Here is a 22,818-nt window from a genome sequence, read left to right as displayed (position 1 = left end):
GGAAGTTATGATGCATGTTCCCTGTCCCTGTAGTTATACTGGATGACCCACTCTTCAAACCAAAACACAATAATAATAAATATATTACTTAGTGTGGCGGTAGGATTGCTGATGAGTTGGTGGTACCCACTCAAACGGGCTTGCACAAAGTAAACCAAGATTGTTTTAATAAATATTTTCGTTCTAGAGGAAACTTTATTATTATTTATGCTTTAGCAAACGTGTTACTTAAGTATTTTGACAACAAAAAATAAAAATTAAAAAGTTTGTATAGTAAATTAAATATTTTTGAAACATATGATGTGAAAACTCGCTTATGCTTAATTGTGACTGTTGGGTTTAATTATGAAACATCCGTTCCCTCATCAGGGCTTAAGGCAGAGCAATCCGCATGCGTAAAGCAATCTACTCTCAGGAATTTCAGTTCCATCGTAGAGACTAAGCAGGAGGGTCGTTCCCACCGAAGGGGATCGTTGTTCGCGATCGCGAAGTATTCGTATCATTATTGAACAAACTGTGATGAGTGTGTAATGTGAAAAATATTATTGAACCAATGGAAATATTCACTGATGTCTTTTTGATATGATGATAAAAACTAACTTTTTTATTTATGCGTTTATAACGAATATCATATAAAAGTTGTTCGCGTCAGTAATAGCATTAATACATCGGTCAGTGATTTACGACACGAAGTTAATTTTTAAATGAAACGACAAAAATCCTACAAAGCAATAGTCGTAAGATTTTATTGCGAGTCGGGTCCTCGTTGTCGCTTTCATTGGGTCATGTGATTCTCATAAATATTCACTCTGAATGTAAAAGTTAAACATTTTATTCGGATCCTATATGGTTTTAGCCTGCTTACGTATTAGTTGATGTGTTATTAAAGACTGTCTATTTAAACTTCCTCCTAAAATCCATGAAATAACTTTACATTAAATTTAACACTGACATGACGGTTTAAAAGTGCTTTAGGGCTTATAAAGTTACTTGAATAAATAATACTTTTAATTTGTAGAGGTCGATGAATTTATATTGTTTTGACAGTTACGTGAAATAATTATAAGTTACATTTGTCGTAATAATATATTACGACAAATGTTTATAGTATCGAAAAAAAATATAAACGAGCATAGGCTTTGTCTATTTGAATAAATGATTTCGAAATGTCTTTAATATTGAAAGTCATAATTTAAAAGTATAATTTCAAATAATACATTTCACTAGCCCGCGATTTGTAACCCTGCAGCGCGAAGTGCTCTGCAGCGCTCTTTATTAAGCTTTTTTATGTAAAAATTGAGCCAACATGTGCGCTGACGATTCTAACCACTTGATATAATTTAGTATTTAGGTAAATTTCAGCGCTTTTATTGTGACCTGGTATTCGGTACACGTTCAAGTTTCATTTATGCCTTTAAGTTATTCTAAAACCAATTTAAAATTTGAATATAATTATATTGCTTTCGAAAAGTAATTTATAAAATCATGCACACACATACCCATATAGACTTTCAATCGAGTTATTATAATAAAAATGTTATTGGGAATGTATAAGCGCATATAAACCTTATTCGTCTGTGATAATACAAGTGGTAAACATACGCAAATAAATCTCGAGTAGCGAGATATTATATTATGGCCAGTATGTAAATATTAGTCATTCAAAATAATATCTAGCTTGTAATCGAATACTAGTTAATACAGCAAAATTTTAAATATTTTTTACATAAAAATAAATAAATTTCAAAAACAACATTTTCTTTGAGTAATCCGTCGTGAAATTTACCTTCATCATATATTTCATAGGTTCATTAGAATAATTTCAATCGGATTAAATTGAAACGTCTGCTGAAATGCTAACAATTTCCAGAATTATTCAGGGAATGTTTCAAGTCTCGATATTTTCATTTATTCTGATAGGATCGGAATTGATTTGAATTTATGTATGATCTTTTTCATGAAACTTCCAGTCCAAATACATAATTGTGAATTTTGAATACTACCTTTATACTACTAATATTGTGAGTAATTAATAGTAACGAAAACGTTTTGATCAACACTCTTTTATTATTTGACGTATAAACGAAAAGTTCTTTATAAACTGGAAAATTGCCGTCGGCTCGTCATAACAATCAGTCGACTATGTTAAATAGTGACGTTTTAAACACTCCACAGTCTGTATATTGTTGGCTTGTTATTTTAAATTTACTTGCTTTTATTTTCACCGAAATCACGAATGTAATGCCATTAAACGGATTATGTATAAAATGTAAACATACATGTATAATACGATTGAATATTACGTACATTCATTACATACAGAAAACAACTTTGATTTAAAAACAAAAAGAAACCCTTCAATCTGCTGAAGTTATTTCTTCGAACATAAATTGGATCAAAATACAAACAACCAAACAAAAAAAATTAAGTCGGTTCGTAAATGATGCAGATCAGAGCTAACAAAGATGAAACAAATACAAACGAATTGATAATTTCCTTCTGTTTTCCTTTTCGAATGCGGCTAAAAGTAATTTATATTTCGAGCATAGTACTAAATATACTATATTATACCGCTACTAGACTAACTATAGTTCCGTTTTATTTATTTTACTTATGAAATTAAATATTTATACAAATAACTCGTTGCACAATTAAGAAGAATTTACTATTACATTACTAACACTATTAATTATAGATATATTATTTCTTACTATTAATTATAGATATACTATTTGTCTATATGTATATATCCATATGATAACAGACATACACGCGTATTAAATATAAATTTTTTTGTATACGTAGGCGGACGAGCATTTGTTACCTGATACTGATAGTAAGTGATCAACGCTTGGCAGCGTTGACATAGACAATGGGTTAGTTTTCTTGTGAAAGGAAAAAGGAACCTATTTCCTTTATTTGAGTTCAGGTTTGCTTCACACCAATTTTCTTTAAATTCAGTTCATTGCTTGGTCGGTGTCGTGAAAGAGCGATAGACAGACAGATAGTCAGAGTTACTTTCACATTTATAATAAGAACTAAGTTGCTATGTCCCGGACAGGGTTGCCAATGCCTATTCACCTAATTCCCCAAAAATCTTAGTGACATTCCCCAAATCGGGGAAAAAATGGCCCAATACGCCACACAGAAATAAAGGAAAAAAAAACATGTTATTGTTTTTAGTTCAATCAGACTGGACATAACGACACCCAGTACTGCTTTTTTTCGGTAGAATACATACTTATTATATTTTTGGTATAATATTGATTGCGATGACAAACAAATAAAAACAGGAAATTTTTAAACTAAAATATAAGATTGAGTATTTTGTTATGCTTCACTTCCATTACTAAATTAAATAGAATGTTTCTCTGATAAGATATAGAATGTTTAAGATACATGCGGCAATACAACCATAGTTGGTTTGTTATAATTTTGTTTACTTTTTTAGTAAATACAGTTTTCAGCTTGTAGAGTTATTAATAGTAACAGAATTGAGGATTATGTAAATTAGTAGTTTCTATGTACTCATATAGCCACCAGAATATTTAATTTTAATGATGTTATGATTATTGATTTTGGATTATACTCATATTTTGATGACAATTGATAAATTAACGACGTATAATTATTGCATCAATATTCAATTTGAATGACGATAAAAAGTGGGACGATTGCGGGTCTTTGAAGTATAATCGCTGTTGAATATTAATATATAGGTATTTTTTTTTTAATTTTAAACATTTGCATATTTATATGCATATTTATTAAAAAAAAAACGGCGACTTAATTTAATCAAAACCAGCAACACTTGATCTGCCATTCTACTGCGTAAACATAATATGGATTGTTTGATGATGATTAAAAATAATATATTAATGAATTTTTATATTAATGAATTTTTTGTAAAATATTAATAATAAAACTTTTTACGTAAGTTTCTTTGATGAAACAGATAGGCCAATTTACATCGGACTCCTTCGTTAATTTCGTGACAGTTACGAAGAGGAGGAACAACTTTCCACTGAACGAATGTCATTATTTGTCGTACATTTAGCTATTTCTCTTAGTTGGCTGTGTCTTTATTCTTAGTTTTATATTAATAAGTATAGAATGCATGGTATAAGACCTCTTTTGTTGAATAACATATCGTCTATTTTAATAAATAGCCGTACTACCGTTCGTATCATTTATGGCTGGTTTTAATTAAAGTCAGTACAAGAATCACTTATAAGTTTGAAAGTAGCTCGTTAACCCGAATCAGAATTTGAACCAATTTTGTCATTAATATTGTAATTCAGCAAACTTATCTCTTGTATCTCTTTACCTTGTTTTAATTAAAACTGACTTGTTAAAATGACTTGCTGATAACAGTTCAATTATAATTAATATTGTTTATAATTAATTTTATTATAAAACATTTTATTGTGAGGGATTGATTTGTAACTTTACGTTTTTAAATTTGCTAGCGAATAATGAATTTTAATATTGAACTGCTCAGAAATGTGAACTGAATATACATTTAAAATGAAATAAAATTCAAGTTTTTAATTTCCAAGCTCGGGCGGAATAAAGAGAATATTCTCATTCATATATAAAGTACATAATAATCATTATGTGGAAATATATATTAAACATTATATTGTAAAGTTTGAATTTATTCATTTAATTTTAAAAGTATAGCTTCCTACACTCGGTATATACTTAATATAATGATTACTATATAGTTTTTAATGATTCTTGGGCTCAAACCAGAACAAATAAACAAACAGAATTTTTATTTTCAAAATTTGTGCGTATAATTCATCGGCGGTTAAGGAAAACATCGTGAGAAAACCGGCATGTTTCTGATTTCAATAAAATTCTGCCACATGTGTATCCAGCGACTCCTATATGAATAAGCTCCAAAATTCCTTAAAAGGAGAGGTGGCATTAGGTGACATCACATTGGACATCATGTGAAACATTTAGCCCATTACGTTTGACGTATACTTAATACTATGTCAGCATTTATTTGTCATTTTACTTACTTGATATTGAGTAGGAAAGTTCCGTACATCGAATGAGTACGCATCAACCGTCGCATTTAACGTTTAACATGTTTTGGTTAGCAGATAAATACAGCAACGTGAGGAGCAAAATGGGCTAATTGTAGAACGCGGTTTAAGGTTGGCTTATCTCTACTGAGATAATGTGTCGCATGGCACTTTTGGATACAATTAAGTTAAAAATATTAGTGTTACCTGTCTGATCGATCGTTAATAGATGAGTTATTCATATCTAAATAAAAATCGTGCAAACAAGTCTAGTCTAGAAAGTTAAAATTTGGACATTGGTTTATTTAAAACGTAACCTGTTAAGAAATAATTCCTGTAATTTTGAAATTTAAGAGGTCCTCTTGATATTTGACGGATCATTTTTTATGAATTACCAGTACAAACTTGGGACAGATTGCAATACAATAAAGGAAGGGTAATAATTGTTAAATAAAAAAGCACCGAGTGAAAAAATGACATTTAAGTTGAAAGTTTTTTTTCGAATTGAACTCTGTTGTTGGACCGTTAACTATCGCACTTGACGACGATATAAATAATTATAAGGAATTTACTATAGGATCATTAATGTAATCGTTTATCACCTATTACAAAATCGGTTCCTTTTCGTAATTGAAGTACACAAAAAAAAAGTTTATATTTATAAAAGCTAACAAAGATATATTACGAAGATGACCATTTAACAGAAATTAACATTAAACTGAAGTTATACGAGGCTTCATCGTTTTCTATTATTCATTACAAAAAATGCGCTTCGAAAAAATTTACTTCACGGAATTTAAAAATACGATATCTTCAGAACGCTTTGCCAATAACTCGCAATATTTTTAGGATTAATTTATACTCTAGAGGGAATTTCAGCGAACATTTGTAACGAAATGATATTCTTTTTATGAATACTTCGCACTGCTGTCGATGTAACTGGGTTACGTTTTATAGGCACCATTAATCATTTTATCGAGACGTCCATGACACTTATGCAATAAGAACTTTCATGAAGAGTAGGTAGCCCAGGATGAGGATCATAGATCCACGAGTACGACATAATTTTACCCTCGTCTCTGTTTATCATAACTTTGAATATGGTAATATAACTAATATTACTTAGACGATTTCCTGATTGAATTTAACTTCAAAGTCTATAATTACAAAAAGTTATCAATAAATATCCATTATTTCAAATTTCGAACGTGTAGATAATTTTCGTATATGATTCCTAATCTTTCTTTTATAATTACAGAATTGTTTAACTTTGACACAGACAAAACAAACACTATGATTAAGTGAAATATGACTCGTGTATAAAGTTTAAACGTTTTATATGTGTGCGAGTGTCGGTGAAATGTGATGGTGGTGGTGTACACAGTATGAGCACGTGGATGGCGCTGTTCGGGCTAGTGTGGCTGCTGCGAGTACGCGGATCTTTATGCGGATGCACAGCATGCAAGCGTGCTCGACTCGAAACACAAGACATCCAATATAGGAGGCCGTCGAGAGTTTCGAGCACGCCATGTCCTGACGAAGAGGCATCGGGCACACAACGTGTGCCCAGTCCAAACGAGCGAGCGACTTTTGACGTTATCGCTCTACAGAGGTTCACGAGAGATGTCACCGTACAGACTGATTTCGATGACGACGAAATAGAGGACTTAGACAAAATTGAACTACAAATTAAGGAAGAATGTAAGTCTAAATATTACCTCCTGCTCGTAATAATTTTTTTTATATATTGTGTGCAATAACATCCGCAATTTATACAAATTTCCATTCAACTACCTGATCAGTCTAGTAGTTAAGGTTACAGATCTCCGGGCCCTAGTTTCAAATCCCAGGTCGGTCCAATAAAAATTAATTGATGAGGTTAAATTTTCGTAAAGTTCGAAGTTGTTGCCTGGACTCTGGAAATTAAGAATATTTATCTTTACTTCTTTGCATCGTAAAGCACGTAATTTAATATTTTCGGTCATATGAGATAGCTTTTCTGGTTTCCTTGTGGTTGTAAACACACGTGTGTACAATAATAATTTATTCGGAGTGCGCTAATCTCTTATGTCAATGGTCACCGTGGGCAGTCAGGAGTATATCATTAATTCAATATTCAATAATCAAAAATTATAAGCTATGTACTAATAAGGAAAGTAAGTCAACACCAAAGTCAATTAACGACAACAACTGTAATGTAAACAAAGCCTGGTAATTTCCCACTGCTGGGCTAAGGCCTCCTGTCCCTTTGAAGAGAAGGTTTGTAACATATTCCACCACGCAGTTCCAATGCGGGTTGGTGGAATACATATGTGGCAAAATTTCTATGAAATTTGACATATGCCAGTTTCCTCACTATGTTTTCCAGAACGAGATGAATTATAATCACAAATTAGGCACATACATCTTCTGTGGTGCTTGCCTGGGTTTGAACTCGCAATCATCGGTTAAGATACAGGCTTTCTTACCACTGGGCAGTCTCGCCTCTCAAAGTTCATTTACAATCAAATTGAAATATCTCGTTTAATTTTAAGACGTTAAAATATCATTATTTGTATACATATTCTTAAAACTGTGGAGATAACTTATTATATGCAATAAATTTCTAAGCATCGTAACGCAATTGTTCCCTTTTTGTTTGTCGTAATGTAATATATCGAATAACAACCATTTATACTGTGTTGTTGAAAGTTGTAAAAAATTGCCAGGCTTACGTGTGCTTTGATAAATAACAGTTGACGTCGACGCAGAGTTGGATTTGAAAAATACAAATATGGGTCGTTTTCAACATTTATATGTATAACTCAATTTCATATTGAATTCCAAACTCAAACACAGCCAATTGTTCAACTGCGTGTCGACACTGTTATGATAGTTTTACAAAACTAATTTAGATTTTTGGATATATTTATATAATTACATTAGCACTGAAAAGCTTTATGTCAAAAAATATTAATCACACCATTATTATTAGTAATCCGGTTTCACATTAAGCGTTCCCGAATAATAAAGTAAGTGAAACCGGCTTAACTAATAACACCAGCACGGTTCATTCAATAGTAAAATTAATAATGCCATAGCTTAGTTTTCTAATAAATTTAAAATGGATGGATATTTCTATTCTAAAATTCGGTTTTATATGTATGATTTTATTGGATCAAATTGATCCCAAATAAAAAATACGATGAATTCTTTTCATTGATATTTATTTTTTATTAGTTTTTTTTATTAAACAAGTTTTTAAAACGTTAAAGCTTTTTTAATACCTGTTGGTTTCTAGGTTAACTGCTTTGAAATATTTTACCAACAAAAAAAGTTTGAAAAGGAGTTTTATTACGTTTTCGTTACGTATAATATTTAAGTAACACTACAGTCACTGCAGCTACTTCTGACGAAATTATATTTACTTATTTTAATGTTTTTTGTTAGGAACAATATTTGCTTCTAATTCGTAAAATCCTTAACACCGCAACATTTGATCACATTTATTTGTCTTCCTTATTATAGGTAGACGGACGAGTAAAAACTGTTCATGATGATAAGTGATTACCAACCCGTACCAGTTACACTTGTTCCCTCATATTGCTTCAGACTGGAACACAACAATACTATACTGTTGTTTGCTGGCAGAATATTTAATGGGTGTTACCTAACCTGGTTTGCAGAAAGGCTTTCACCTAATTTTAATAAACGCAATAATTCTTAAAATTACATATATATCCCTGAACTTTAAATCAAAATTTTACAAACACTAAATGTAGAGACAGATTACAAAACGAAGATAGCCTTCAAATTTCAGGTCTCTCGCTCTCTCTCTCTCTCTCTCTTTGTTAATTTATATTGTGTGTCAATGTGTCAATGTGTCAATGGTATATTAGTAATGGTGGAATATGTTTTTAAATAGGTTTAAAGTTTATGTTTAAAGGTTTAATTTGGAATATGTTTTTAATAAGGTTAATCAGCTAATTTCAAAGCGAAATGAACTTGTAAATAAACTCTAAAATATAGTTAAACTAACAATTTAAAAATAATATTACTATACAAATTATATATGTTTTTATAGTTTTTTTAGATGTTCATATAAAATTTTGCTCCCGATAGTTAAATATTGCATCACTAGTTACGTTAAGTAACAAATAATAGTTAAATATTATATAGATTTATTTCAATATTATATTAAATTATTCAAGACCTCACCCACGTCACATTTCTAGGGTCTGAATAAAGAAAGAGATACGAAAAAATAACATTGATGTAATGATCATCGTAAGAATAGCTCGTAGCAGTACTTTGTATACACGATTTTTTGCCCTCTCCATAATGTTTGTTCATTTTTCAGGAGTCCTTGCATTATGTACAATACCATCAGAAATATTAAAGTCAAAATACATTTGTACATTTCGAATAGAATTTTCGTTACCATGTACGCTAATGAAGAGTGGTATAGGTATAATATTTTTTAAATTTAATTTTGTTTTTTTTTTTTTTTATTAGTGACTGAAGACAGGCAAAATAATTAAAAATAAAAAAATATTTTTTAAAATGTGTATTTTCTAAACAAATATTTATTAAGTTTTGATAACAATACAGTATTTAGAATTAACCAAACTCTTAATAATAGAGCTTCGTGTAATAGGATGAGATGAGATATTTCAAATTAACAGATATTACTATACGTTACTTCAATTTAATATAATTATTCGACATACGTAATTACAAACAGAATAAGTGTCGAAATTAACATACGCATATTAGCATACTAGCTTATACATATAATCAACGCAAATGTCACACTCAAATTATTAATAATTATCATTAAATACTTCCTTAATTTACGAAGACATATATTTTTTTTTAAATTTATATGTCATTCTTCCTACTCATACCAAATACGTCATTCAATAATATTTTTTTATATTTTTATTTTAATCAATCGCTTATTGTTATTGAAGGATGGAAAATGTAGTTTATTTTTAAATCTTGTAGTTCCATATGTGGTATAGAAAAGTAAAGGTGCCACATATTAGCCCGTTGATCTCATAAGGGTTAGTTGAAGGGAGTTGTCGTTAAGCGCATCCCACAATTGAGCACGTAAGCGCTTCAACCACTTGTATGGTGGCGGATAACTAATCTCCCAACAAAGTTCGTAGGGGGGAAATCTACAAATACTTGTTTTAGTTTACTCAATGCGCCGATTCAAAATAAATGAGGTAACGCAAGCGAATGCTGTTTCGTTGACCAATTTTACTTCACTCTGTATAAGATATCCTTTATTTAAACGTAATTGAAATATATGTCAACGTTTTCCTTTTTTTATAAGTGTTTAAATACTTAGACGTGTGTACATTTTTTTCTACTGCGTAACAGAAATCCCTTTTTTTCGATGTTAAATTTTTTAAAGAAAAAGTATTTATTTATTACCAAACTTTTTTCTTTTGTGAAGTTTATATAAACATTTTATTTAAGTAGTTTCCTCAGTTTATAGGTATTGAAATCATGCATTCTTATGCAATTATAAATATATTTTTTTAATGCCAAAATTATAAGTTTGTGCCGATTTTAAGAATATCACGCGATATTATTGTAAATAATGTTATTTGAGGCTGAAAAGTAAAGGGCTGGAGTATAAACAAGCATCTTATTTGTTCTAATATTTCGTTAATGCCGTCGATGCCTCATTTGAAGTACAAGGCGTAGGATCGCTCGTAGGTGGTTGAGAGAACGTTAAGGGTTAATAATAACAACAATAAATCAAGAAATATTCCTGCCATTATTTTGGCAGTTCACTGCTTGTTTAACTGACTGCAAAATAGGAGGAGGTTCTACATTTTTATTCCATGTTTTTTTTTAATTGGTCTTATTTACAAAATTATTTTTTTCTTCGAACGAAGTTTTTTTAACTTATCGTGAGTTCCAGAGACGGATAAATTATTGCTGTAGCAAATTATATGCATTGTTAAGACAATCACATAACATAATATAACCGTCTGTACCCTTGAACGGTATGCTGATGTGTTCCATAAAGGACACGTTTATTCTTGTAAATGAATGCTCGAAATTGCATTTTAAATTTCCTAACATTATAAAAGCAGGAAAATAAATTATTATATTATGGACACCAACAATTTTGTAAGTAAAAACGATTTACCATCGTCTGCATATTGATATTTTGGACTGGAATGGATTGCTCGCAGCTGTGGCTTTAAAGCTTTATTGCATATAGCGAATTTTATGTTTGCAAAAATATTTCAACACTTAACATATTTATTGTACCTCTTTCTGCCTCTCAAACGTCATTTAATCTTTCGACTCTGGCTTCTGGTGTTTCATTACGCAACTTATGACTGTAGGTAAGACTTAGTAGTACATAACCTGAGTATTACTAACTTCGTCGTCAGTTTTAGTGGCTATACGAGCATGCATTAAAGACATTATATTTATAAATGTCAAACGGTATTATTATTAAAGGTGAATTTCAATTACATAAATGTTGCTGATTTGTAACAGTCATCTGATAAAACAGGTGAAAAATTTGTAAATAAAATTGAAACCTGAATGTATAATAGGTACGTTTGATAAAAGCTAATGTAATATATTTTTTTTATAATAATAACTTTAATATAATCTAAATACTACTGGTCTTACACCATTATAATTAAAAGTTGATTATAACTAGAATAAGATTAGTAGTTAATACAAATACAAAATATTTTTTAATGATGAATCTAGATAACATTGATATGACAGGTATATGTCAATGTCATGATTACATTTATCTACTGCTACGACTCTAGTTTCAATATTATTATTAGTAAATGATATTGTTGTCTGAATTAAAACACCCTTGATCTAAATCACCCGAAAAAGTCATTGCTCATCGTAAAAGTAATGAAAAATGCCACTTGAATAGTAAAAAAACTTAAGATCTTAATTTTTTTTAATTAAACCAATCTTATTGAATGATTGAAGGCAACTTACCTTTATATTGGGTTGGAATATAAATCTGATAATAATCTAATGGTATCTTCAAATATATTTCCTCCGATAAAATGATAATTGCATATCCTAAAGACGTTCGTAGGTAGATTTGTGTTTCTTTTTTTACAAATATAGTGAAACTACATTGTTATAATTATTTCGACTTTTTTCTTTATCATTAGTTTTTTCCAACTGTCCTACTCCTTTCATCCTTTCATATGTATTATTAAACTATCCTAAAATTAAAAAAAAATAATTGATTATAGTAAAGTTGTTCTGAAGGTAAATAAACCTCCATTTTTGTATATATTGAAATGAAAATTATATAAAATGGTTACGCTTAAAAGATTGCATTAAAAGTGAGAATTTATTTCCGTTTTTACTTGGCTTCTCAAACACCACAGCTTGACTTTTTCTGAACATTTTCAACTTATAATCCCTCAGCACGTTTAGCTTTTACTAATCTTGGTCTTCCGGATGAAGAAGGTGGTTTCACTCCTGAAGATATTTTTATTTATAAACGTTTTTTCCCGGTATTCGAGTTCTACACACCTGAGAACATACAAATTATAGTGTAAGCTTATCTCGTCGTCTCAGATATGTGCAATCATTTATTAAACTAACAAAACATGTTGGTCATATGCTACGTCCATTAATTTATGTGCGTGGATAATAACTTCTGGCTGATATCTGCGATTAAGATTATAAGATATGTAATACAAAGTCTATCTTTACAAAATGATTTCATTATAATAGTCCTGTAGTGATCAATAAGTCTCTTCCACTATGATTCAGTCCATATTCTTATTGAAGACATTTCGTGTAGTTTATAAACGGTGTAACGGTTTTCTCTAGAATCATTGCCGTCTGTTTTGCGGTATCGTTTATTCACGATTGGTTTTGTTTTTCCACATTCATGTAAACCCATTAACCTAGTCTAGTTTTTAAAGTATCTAAGATGCCAAGGTTTTGCTTTTATAGCCTGTAATTCTGGTATTTTGAGAATCTTATCCTGTAAAGAATCTCGAATGCGTTTTTTACCACTACTTCTCGTGGTTCCTCGAGAGATTTTGTGGGAGCTATTTTTTGCTATTTTTGTAGCATTTATTTATTATTTTATTGCTAGTTTTTAAGTCTTCACAGAGCATTTAATTTTATTTTACAAATGTAACTACGTCAATTGCGGTGAAATAAATGAAAGCTGGACTGTTGTTGACTGATTTATTGGGTCAATCTAGTTACGTTAAAGCATTTAATGTTTACTATCCAAACGTATGGTTTCACATAATATATAAATATACAAACATCAAAGCCAACTCTGCAATTTTTATGTATTATAACCATTTAATTGAAGCTTTATTTGCGTTTGTTTTTTTTTTTCATTAGAATGGTTCACTGTTTTCAATTTTAGTTACGAATCACTATATAACTTATTATGTTCACAGCGTAAATATTAATTAAATTATTGTTTAATTAATAACATTTAAAATTAGTGACTGACATGACAAAGCATCGCCTAAGCCGGATGTCTAACAGGATGAAAATTGCACAGGAATTCCTTTAGGAACGTAGTTGAGCTTTAAGAAAGGATTTTCCAAATTCATTAATTTTATTAATGGGTTTAAATAGAGGATGAACATTTCTAGCTAAATACGTCATATCTAATGTAAGAAAATGAAATTTCGTATTTAATTGATATTAATAGTTTAAATAAAGTATAGTCTTAATAAGTAAAAGATAGTTGTTACAGTTATGTTGGAAATGTAATCACGTAAGAGGATATAATTATTGAGAATAGTTTGGACGTAAATTTACGAAATAACAAATATGAAATTCGGTTTATAGATTCTTTTACTCACGGGTAAAAGAAAAGATTTGTATCGTTTTTTGGAAATAAATCCCACTAATAGTTAATCAGGTGCTGAAATTTTGAATTGAAGTTCGTAATTTTTAAAATTAGCTGTGGAATTACTAATAATAATAATATGGAAATTACTGTGAAAAAAAATTTTTTTCAGTGTTTTTGAAATCATCATTCATCCCTTATTAGGGTGGTTATTTTTATATAAAATTATGTCATTTTAGAAAATTCATATATATAAATTGGTCCATATCAACCAAGAAACTCTATTACTAAAAATAACTCTGTAGGTTTCTGTATAATGTTTCCATAATGTGTGAGATATCCCATTGGGTACATGGGTGGTATATATAAAGAGCGAATGACGTCACAGCTTCGCTTGTGAAAAGGTTATTAAAATTAATTAGCAACTCGACCTCCACCGGTTATTAGTTATACATCAAATAATTCGAATAATTGTACATTTGCGTTGCTCAATTATTACGCTTATTAGACATAATTTGTCAAATTAAGTGCTGCTTAATAAATTAAGAAGTACAATTAAATAAATTTAAGAAGAATATTGCAAACAAACAATACATAGGTATGTTAGTTATTCTTCCTGTGTGATACTTTTGTCATAAGTGATATATTAAGTAAACCACTGATAAGATGGTAATAACCTCATGTACATTTCAATGTTATAAAAGTAATTGTCTGTCTGTCGATCTGTCTCTGTTGCTCTTTAAATTCAAACCAGATTTGATCAAATTTGTTATGAAGCAAGCTGGAAGTGCAAGTAAGGATATGTACCACTTTTTATAACTTCCTACCTAACGAGCAACCCGTTAAAATCGAGCGAATCCGTGAACAACAGCTAGTTATTAATAAAATCGTCAATTTAGTTTATCTGGATGATTACAATGAAATTTGGAGTTTATCATTAATAAATCTTAGTAACTAAGGCTCCACGAGGAAAATCTTGAAAAGGAAACAGTATTTATTTCCTGTTATTTAATCAAAGTAGTGATTTATATAAACCCAGTCAGAACTCGAAAGTAATCCGTGCTTTAATTACTTTCATTTGTTCGAACTTTGCGAATTTGGAAATGAACCATTTTTTTTGTAAATATAGTATTACTTTAAATCCACTTTAATAAGCCATTTTGGTTGGGACAATAATAAAATAATGTGTAATATGTAGTGTGGTATAACATTAAGATTATTAGATTGCCTTCTACTTGACCTTTAGAAGAGGCATTTAAGGCTTGTTGTCCATATTGCCTGTACTATCAACATAAGTGATTTTTTTATTATGGTTTTCTTTTATAATGTATTTTTATTTGTTCTCAAATCCAAATGTACTTTGCTGGTGTTTATTAAAGGCATGGAGTAATATATATTGTTGTTAGTATGCCTGGAAATAAAAACATGCGGGCAAATCAAAGTCCACCAAACAATAGAACGGAACATCAAAGGCACAAGAGGTATGCGGAAACTAAAAAAATAATACAAATTTTACTGATTAACTAACATACACACTTATAAATATAAACATTGGATTGCAAACGAAAGATTACATTTTTTGTTCAATTTGGAAAGCAGTCATTTTACATTAAATCCGTCGCCAACCCATCTAAAATGCAATAACTCTTGGGCCTGTAATTATACGAGTTTACTTATCATTCAATCAAAAAATAAAAATCAATTGCAATTCAATTACATGAAATAAAAATCTAAATACAATTTATTGAGATACGGTCGTACAAACACTTGTCATCACTTAACAACTTTCATTACATTTAGAGTAAATCCGTAATCTAAAACCGAATGAGGACGGCACACTTACTCGCTTAAAATGTATGTTGGTTAAATAATACAATTTAGAGCAACAAAAATGTTACTATTTAGCGATGACAAAACTGGTGAGCGACAGAAGCCTTTATTTATTTTGTATTTCACATCATAAATATATTGTAATAATATCTACACGATTTCACACGAGTACAGTCTACAATCTTGATTGTTTGTGTATAGACCCTTGTCTATATACAAGTTATAGATTGTAGAATGAACATAAAAATACCCTTTTTCGGCTAGTAAAGTTGAAAGTCTCGGCTTTTCTGTACTATAATATTCACGTATTATGCATATAAATTTCTTCTTATCTCTTTTTTATGAAAACCACATTGAAAACTGTTGCACAGTTTTTGAGATCCGAGCCTAAAGACGGCTAGAAGCGACTTTGTTTTATGCTATGTAAAGATTAAAAACATTCGGTGCAAGAAATAGTCATAAATAGTGTAGTAATAATATTAAAATATAAACTATACGGCATCTATGCTGTCTTGTAAGTACAAGACAGCATCTATAACTTGATAAATGTAAATTTATTATTATTATGCATACAATTATTAAAAGTTTAATTTTCTATAGAAGTAAACTACAAACTGAGGTTGCATTAGTATTATTTTTATATAATTGCAATTATGAACATGATGCATGAACGCAAAAGTCTACGAATAGAACGCGTTTTCTAGCAGAATGCTCAAAACGCGCCCTTCACCAACCATGAATGAGTCTAGCCGGAGATGGTGATTTGGGGACGAAGGGCTCTGTCGGGCTACAAGTGGAGCGTATTTTAAAATACTCTAACATAATTCCCTTCCTCGATGAGGGCATCATTGTGGTTTAACTGGGTAAGAATCCTTCATAATCTGGTTCCCCAAGAGCCCTTTCGAAGATTTCCCCCGAGGAAAACAAATGAGCCTGAGTTATCGGCTTATTGGCTGTTAAGAAATATTCTTTACGTGATTTTAAAAAACGATACACCCTCGGTGGTCAAAGTACTGGCTATACAAAGTAAAAAATAAAAAAACTTGATAAAGTGAAGACAGTAGTACATTTCCCCTGGGAAATCGAGAATGACCAGCGACGAGTATCGATCTAGTAAATTGGAAGTTTATTTTTATACAGCAATAGTACGGTTTAAAAAATACGTTTTCACAATTTTTAAGATCAATGTGGACATTGTGCTCTAAAATATTTAAAAACAAATCACATCGTCACATTACGGATTAAATTAACTAAAATTCATTGTTAGAAAACATTGTCTTTTTTTCATTTTATATACTATAAACATAGTAATAATGAAACTAACTATGTATGTAAATGCTCTACTATAATACTGCTGACCTTGGCTTCCCCTACTTGTGAGTTGAACGTTTGCGGTTTATTCAACCACGCTGCTCCATTATAGGTTAGTTTAGTGGATACACATAAAGTAAATTTTCTTCGTACTTTTTTCTCATCACCGAGCATGAGATTAATTATAAACATTATTAGAGCACATAAATATTCGATAGTGCTTACCCGGGTTTTAATCTGTCCGTAACGGTAGCACGCGAAAGCGATCCCGTGGATCCAGTCTATGAGGCATAGAGGGTACCGCAGGTTTTTTAAGGTATTCCGGTGTTTTGTTCATTTTGGACATGGGCAAGCCCCACATACCCCCCACTTCCACGTGGGGGAAACCCGTAGAAAGTTAGAAAAAAAACGGTTTGAATCTGCAAACTTTTGGTTAAGATTCATCTACCATCTCTATTTTTATATATACTAGAACTTTTGTTACAGATAATTAAAAAATTAAAGGGATGGTTACGCGGGTGAAATAACCGTACCAAAAATATTTTTGGTACGGTTTTTGGTTTGGTATTTTGAAAACACTCAAAAATTATTACCTGATAGTACTAGCTGTCATAGTTTAAAATGTTGACATACACGTGACTTTAAAATTCAACTGGAAACCGGGAACGATGACCGTGTGACGCGGAATTTATATGTCAATTTGAGGTATTTCACCCCCGACTAGTCTATAGGAAATGGAAAATATTTTTTCAATTGGATATTTTCCTGTGCATACGAGCATTGACCTGGTAGTACATGTACGAATAAATTTATAAAATATTTATATGTTCACTGCAATAATCCTTTAGTATATAGGTCTACAGATTCTGAAGTCCGGGTTTAAACTTTGACCAATAACTGTTTATATTCCCATGTCTCGGAAAACGCTTGATGCCGTTGCTTCCGTTCTGAAACTGGTCGTGTCACGAGAGAATAGAAAGGGCACTTGTGTTAGCATACTTGTCTCGCCCAGTTGGCTAACAGCTGAATGTATTTCTATGCAAAGAAAATATTCTGAATAATTTAAAAATAACAAAGTAAACTACAACATGTATACTTCAAACTTAGCTATTTTCTTATATTGTTAAGCATATTTTGCAAATATTAAATTTAATGGCCTAAAGTTACGGTTCAGACTTTATTTTTTTTTTGTATCGAGTCATACATATTGCAGACACACTAGTATTCGCTTGCGGTAATCAGATAAAGATAACGATGTAATTTTATGTATATACATATATATATTATCATAAGTACATTTTTTGTGAGTATTTTACATATTAAAATTACACAGTTAACCGCTGTGGTTAATGTTCAAACTAAATATGTCTATAATAATGAAATTAATTCAGTTAAACTTCGTTATGTTTTCGCATTAACACTTTATGTATTACGTGAAAATAAACAGATAAGCCAAGATTATGAATGGATTCCAGCTATGTGTTCCATTTACACATAATTTCGGCTTCAATAGCGCTGGTCGGAACATTTTTTACATGGTTGAATAAATTTGTAGATATAATTTTTGTAAATCGCCATATTTGAAATGTGATGATAAACTTACAACCCCAAAAATGTATAAGGGCTTGGAGCATTTTCAATCATGCTAATATAATGCAAGGTACTTACAGATTCCAAGTTTTCTCTTCTTCCTTTATAATTATATTAAGTGACCTGTTTATAAGTACTTATTATTATCAATCTTTTGAATATTTTTTATGAAATTCTATCTTGAAAAGGAAACTGGTGGGAAAATATATATAATACACACATAAAAAGTTAAAGTTATTTTGTACATTCTTCATATAATTCATCGAAAGTCATCGTGTATGTAATTACTTTCGATATCATATCTTATCTTAATATTTCAATTCAATTTTGATTTTCGGAACTAAAAAAACTTAAGTTCTAATGATAGTACTAAATATATTATCATTTTCATTTAATCAAATGTGATATTTCACATAGTAAATAATGACATTTAGATATGATAAAGTGATTTGTAACCTTAGTCAATTTTTCTGCGGAAAGTAATACGAATCTGTCGTAAAATCGCTTTCTTTAAAATGTAGAACCCTCCGCTGACATGGTTAGGATAAAGGACTACAAATAACTTTCATACCGTGATAATAAAACCCTATTGGATTATCCGGCCCAAATCAGTAAGGCCTATTTATATGATTTTTATTTACATTTCAGCCAGTTCTCACAAATTCCATTATGAATTATACATTTGAACCAGCCTCTTGAATCACTTTGTTAATTGTGTAAACCGTATAAAATCAGATCGGTTTTTTTTTGAGTTTATCGCGTTTAGACAAACGGATATACAGACAAGGGCAGCAGGACTTTATTATTAATATATATAATACCAACAATTAATTTTATTATAGTAGTATGAGGGGATGTTATAAAGCTGAGTGAGATTCGTTGATTAATTCAATTAAAAGATTAAAAAGACTTAAATTAAAATATATACAATGAATTCAGTATAACAATATCCTTTATGTAAATAGTATGGAACTCTAAACTGCTGAATTTCTTGTCGGTTTTTCTCCGTACAATTTAAATCCCGAACCGGTGATAACTTCATGTTTAATTAACGCGATAGTCTTTCGCAATTACAAGAGACTACTAACTAGACTACTACTAAAAGAAATGTTTGATATTTATAAAAGAATAATACGTATGAAAATATAATCAACGCTGTTAAATATATTTTAATTAAAGTTCGATTTTCTTTTTTTAAATAATGTTCTTATATATCCTTTAAAATTCATGCACTTTGAAAGGAATATGAAACGTCAATATGTACGTATTTGAAACTTTAGAATACATTAATTTAATAATGTAAACATCGTAATTATAAACATTTGGCGCTGTGAATTGATACTCGTTGAAATAAAACGCTGAATTTTGTAGTATAACTACAGTTGTGATTTAAATACTAAATGATCATTAAAAGAAAAATCCGTTGCTTTAACGAAGTGCTTTTATTACACTACAATATAGAACAACTTGCTCATTTTCAGTCACGTACAATATCATAGCTCCGTACTTTATTGGCTATTTGATATAAAATAAGGAATATAATAAAATTTCTTGGTAAAAATAGCAATGTAGTTTTCTGACCTTGAAATCTTTATATTTTTACAAATAAAACTTTTGTAAAATTGTTTTGGGTAGACTGATGTCAAAGATAAATTAAATATCTCTTATTTTTGACTTGTGGTTTTTTTTTTAAATAATATATAAAATTTCTTCACACAAACACACACGTTATTCAAAATTAGTTTAAATTGACATATACATGTATTCCTTACATACTCATTCTCATTAAATCATTAAAATGTCGACAAACGTATGTACTTTTAATATATTTTTTTGTAATCTTTGACACAAGTAGGCAATATACATATTTTCAGTTATATTGAATGTAATTTTGATCACAGTAGAACGTTGTTTAAATTTGCAAGATCATACTCAAAAGTAATAATATAAAATACATATTAATATTTAATTGGTTGTAAGAATACATTATAACCTTAAATTGATGGTAGAGCTTCGTGCAAGGCTGCTTTGGTAGGCACCTCATTATACAGTATGGCACATCAGATAAACTACTGCCAAAGTATTGTCAGGTTTGAAGGTGAGTGAGACAGTGTAGCTACACGTACAAGGGACATAATTTCCCAAGGGGTGATTTAAGGAATGGATATTATTTCATACCGTGCCAATGACTATCGACAATGGGGATCACTTACCATCAGGTGGCCCACTTACCATCAAGTGGCTCGTTTGCTCGTCCGCCTACCTTATTACATGAAAAAAACACATCATAAATAAGAATTACTACTTCTCTTGGAAAAGTCTTCGTACTTTGTAACTGTAATGAGAATTTCATAGAAACTTAATGCTTTACGTCGTGACCTAAAATAACAAAGCGTCCCGTTTTATATTACTACCGTTTGATATACGCAACACTAACTTTATCGTTACATTTATGATAATATGTTGAAGAAAAATAATGACTTCAAAACTATTTCGTGAAAAGGATGTCACATTTACAATAGTAAGGAGTAAATAAATAGTATGTCAATAATATGTAGTCTACATACATATATAATAATGTGGTGCCTCCTGCCCTCCTGTCACCAGTGGATGCAATAAGGCGAGATGTCATACTTTTGATGAAGTTTTTTGCACCACTACTCCAAGGGCCAAGTGTCTCGACAGCAAATAAAAAAATAGTGACATAGTTTAATAAGTTACGTTTGCAGGTTCAATCCTGAACCCGTGGGCTCCACTCCTGGCAAGCTTAGAGATTAAAGCTTAATTACTGAAGTTGTGATGAAACCTCTTGGTGGTAGGGCTTTGCGCAAGCCCGCCTGGGTAGGTACTACCCACTCATGAGACATTTTACCGCTAAACTGCAGTACGCAGTATTGTTGGGTTTCGGTTTGAAGGGTGAGTGAGCCAGTGTAGGTACAGCCACAAGGGACATAGCATCTTAGTTCCCAAGGTTGGTGTCGCATTGACAATGTAAGGAATAGTTAATATTTCTTACATCGTCATTGTCTATGGGTGATGGTGACCACTTACCATTAGGTAGCCTTTTTTTATTCCATAAAAAAAACCAATCGTTGTTAATGAAATGATTTTGGCTTATGGATTAACAACAATACTATTCGTATTTTTGTTAAGGGGACTACATGAGCTAAATGCAAGTTTTAAAATGCCAAAAAGTATATAATCGAATGCAATAAACCAAATGAAAATATATGTTAATCTTCAGAAAAATAAAAACAATTGTTGTTAACGAAATGATTGTGGCTTATGGATTAACAACAATACTATTCGTATTTTTGTTAAATTTATCCATTATTATTGTTATAAAGTACAGTGTAGTAACCGTTCACAAATATTCTACAGCTGGAGGCCTTCGAAGAACTTGGTTTTGGAACTTATTCCACTGCACTGAATTTCATCCGGACAGGGATGCTAGTTCGGTTTAAACAAATACACTTCGGGATGTGTTACGTCTGCGTCATTTGAGTTCATAGCAGTATTAAAGCTCGTAGAATAGAATATTCTTAAATGTCATTTTTTTAAACAATGAACCAGTTCGTTAACCTAAATTAGCTTCATTTTTATTAGATATATTTTTGTAAAAACAGCTATTTGAGGTGCTCGTCGAATAAAGTATTTTTTGTTTTTTATTCCGATTTTGAATAGACATTATTTATTATATGAAATACTTAGCGAATCGCACGAGTGCATTCTTAAAAAAAGAACTAATACGTTATACGTATATACGTTTTACGTATACATGCTTATATAATAAACTCCTTATTTCTAACAGTGATTAGATACAAAGAAATAAATTTTACCTCTATACAATATCAGTATAGATAGACTATTGATAGAACCCTTTCATAGGTATATAAATTGCCCAGCAACAGTATCACGAAAATGAAATACGTTCTGAAATAATTGTGTTATAAAGAAAATACAGGCGACACAGGAAAATATTTTCTTAAACGGTTAACGAGACAGAGGCCTCTATAATATTTTATTTGTTGAGAATAAAATATAGTATTCGTATTCGTACTGACGCTACGTATAGTATTTTTAAATTAAAATTGTCATTAATAGTTGATAAATAGTTTCTTGTAATCTTAAATGTATAAAATGTCTACACGATCGCATATTCATCGTGTAAAATTGCACTGACGCATTGCAGTTGGTTTTTATAGTATAAGAGCATTTCTTCTGAGC

The 22,818-nt window shown here is 30.4% G+C and overlaps 1 protein-coding gene across 2 annotated transcripts in view; it reads left to right on the top strand.

Moving 5' to 3' along the window:
- Positions 1-433: 433 nt before the first annotated feature.
- Positions 434-22,818, top strand: part of LOC124532420 (discs large homolog 1-like protein) — a 37,179-nt gene continuing 14,794 nt past the window's right edge. Inside the window, exons 1-2 of one of the 2 annotated variants that reach the window (XM_047107323.1) lie at positions 434-523; positions 6,295-6,737. In XM_047107323.1, the coding sequence (XP_046963279.1) occupies positions 6,422-6,737 (316 nt within the window). In that variant the 5' untranslated portion in view covers positions 434-523; positions 6,295-6,421. Of the gene's footprint in view, positions 528-6,294; positions 6,738-22,818 lie in introns of both variants that reach the window. The other variant, XM_047107322.1, reaches the window with a different exon arrangement.

This window comes from Vanessa cardui, chromosome 9, assembly GCF_905220365.1.
Source record: "Vanessa cardui chromosome 9, ilVanCard2.1, whole genome shotgun sequence".
NCBI lineage: Eukaryota > Metazoa > Arthropoda > Insecta > Lepidoptera > Nymphalidae > Vanessa > Vanessa cardui.
Note: the sequence above shows the minus strand (reverse complement) of the source record. Positions and strands in the feature narration are given on the sequence as shown.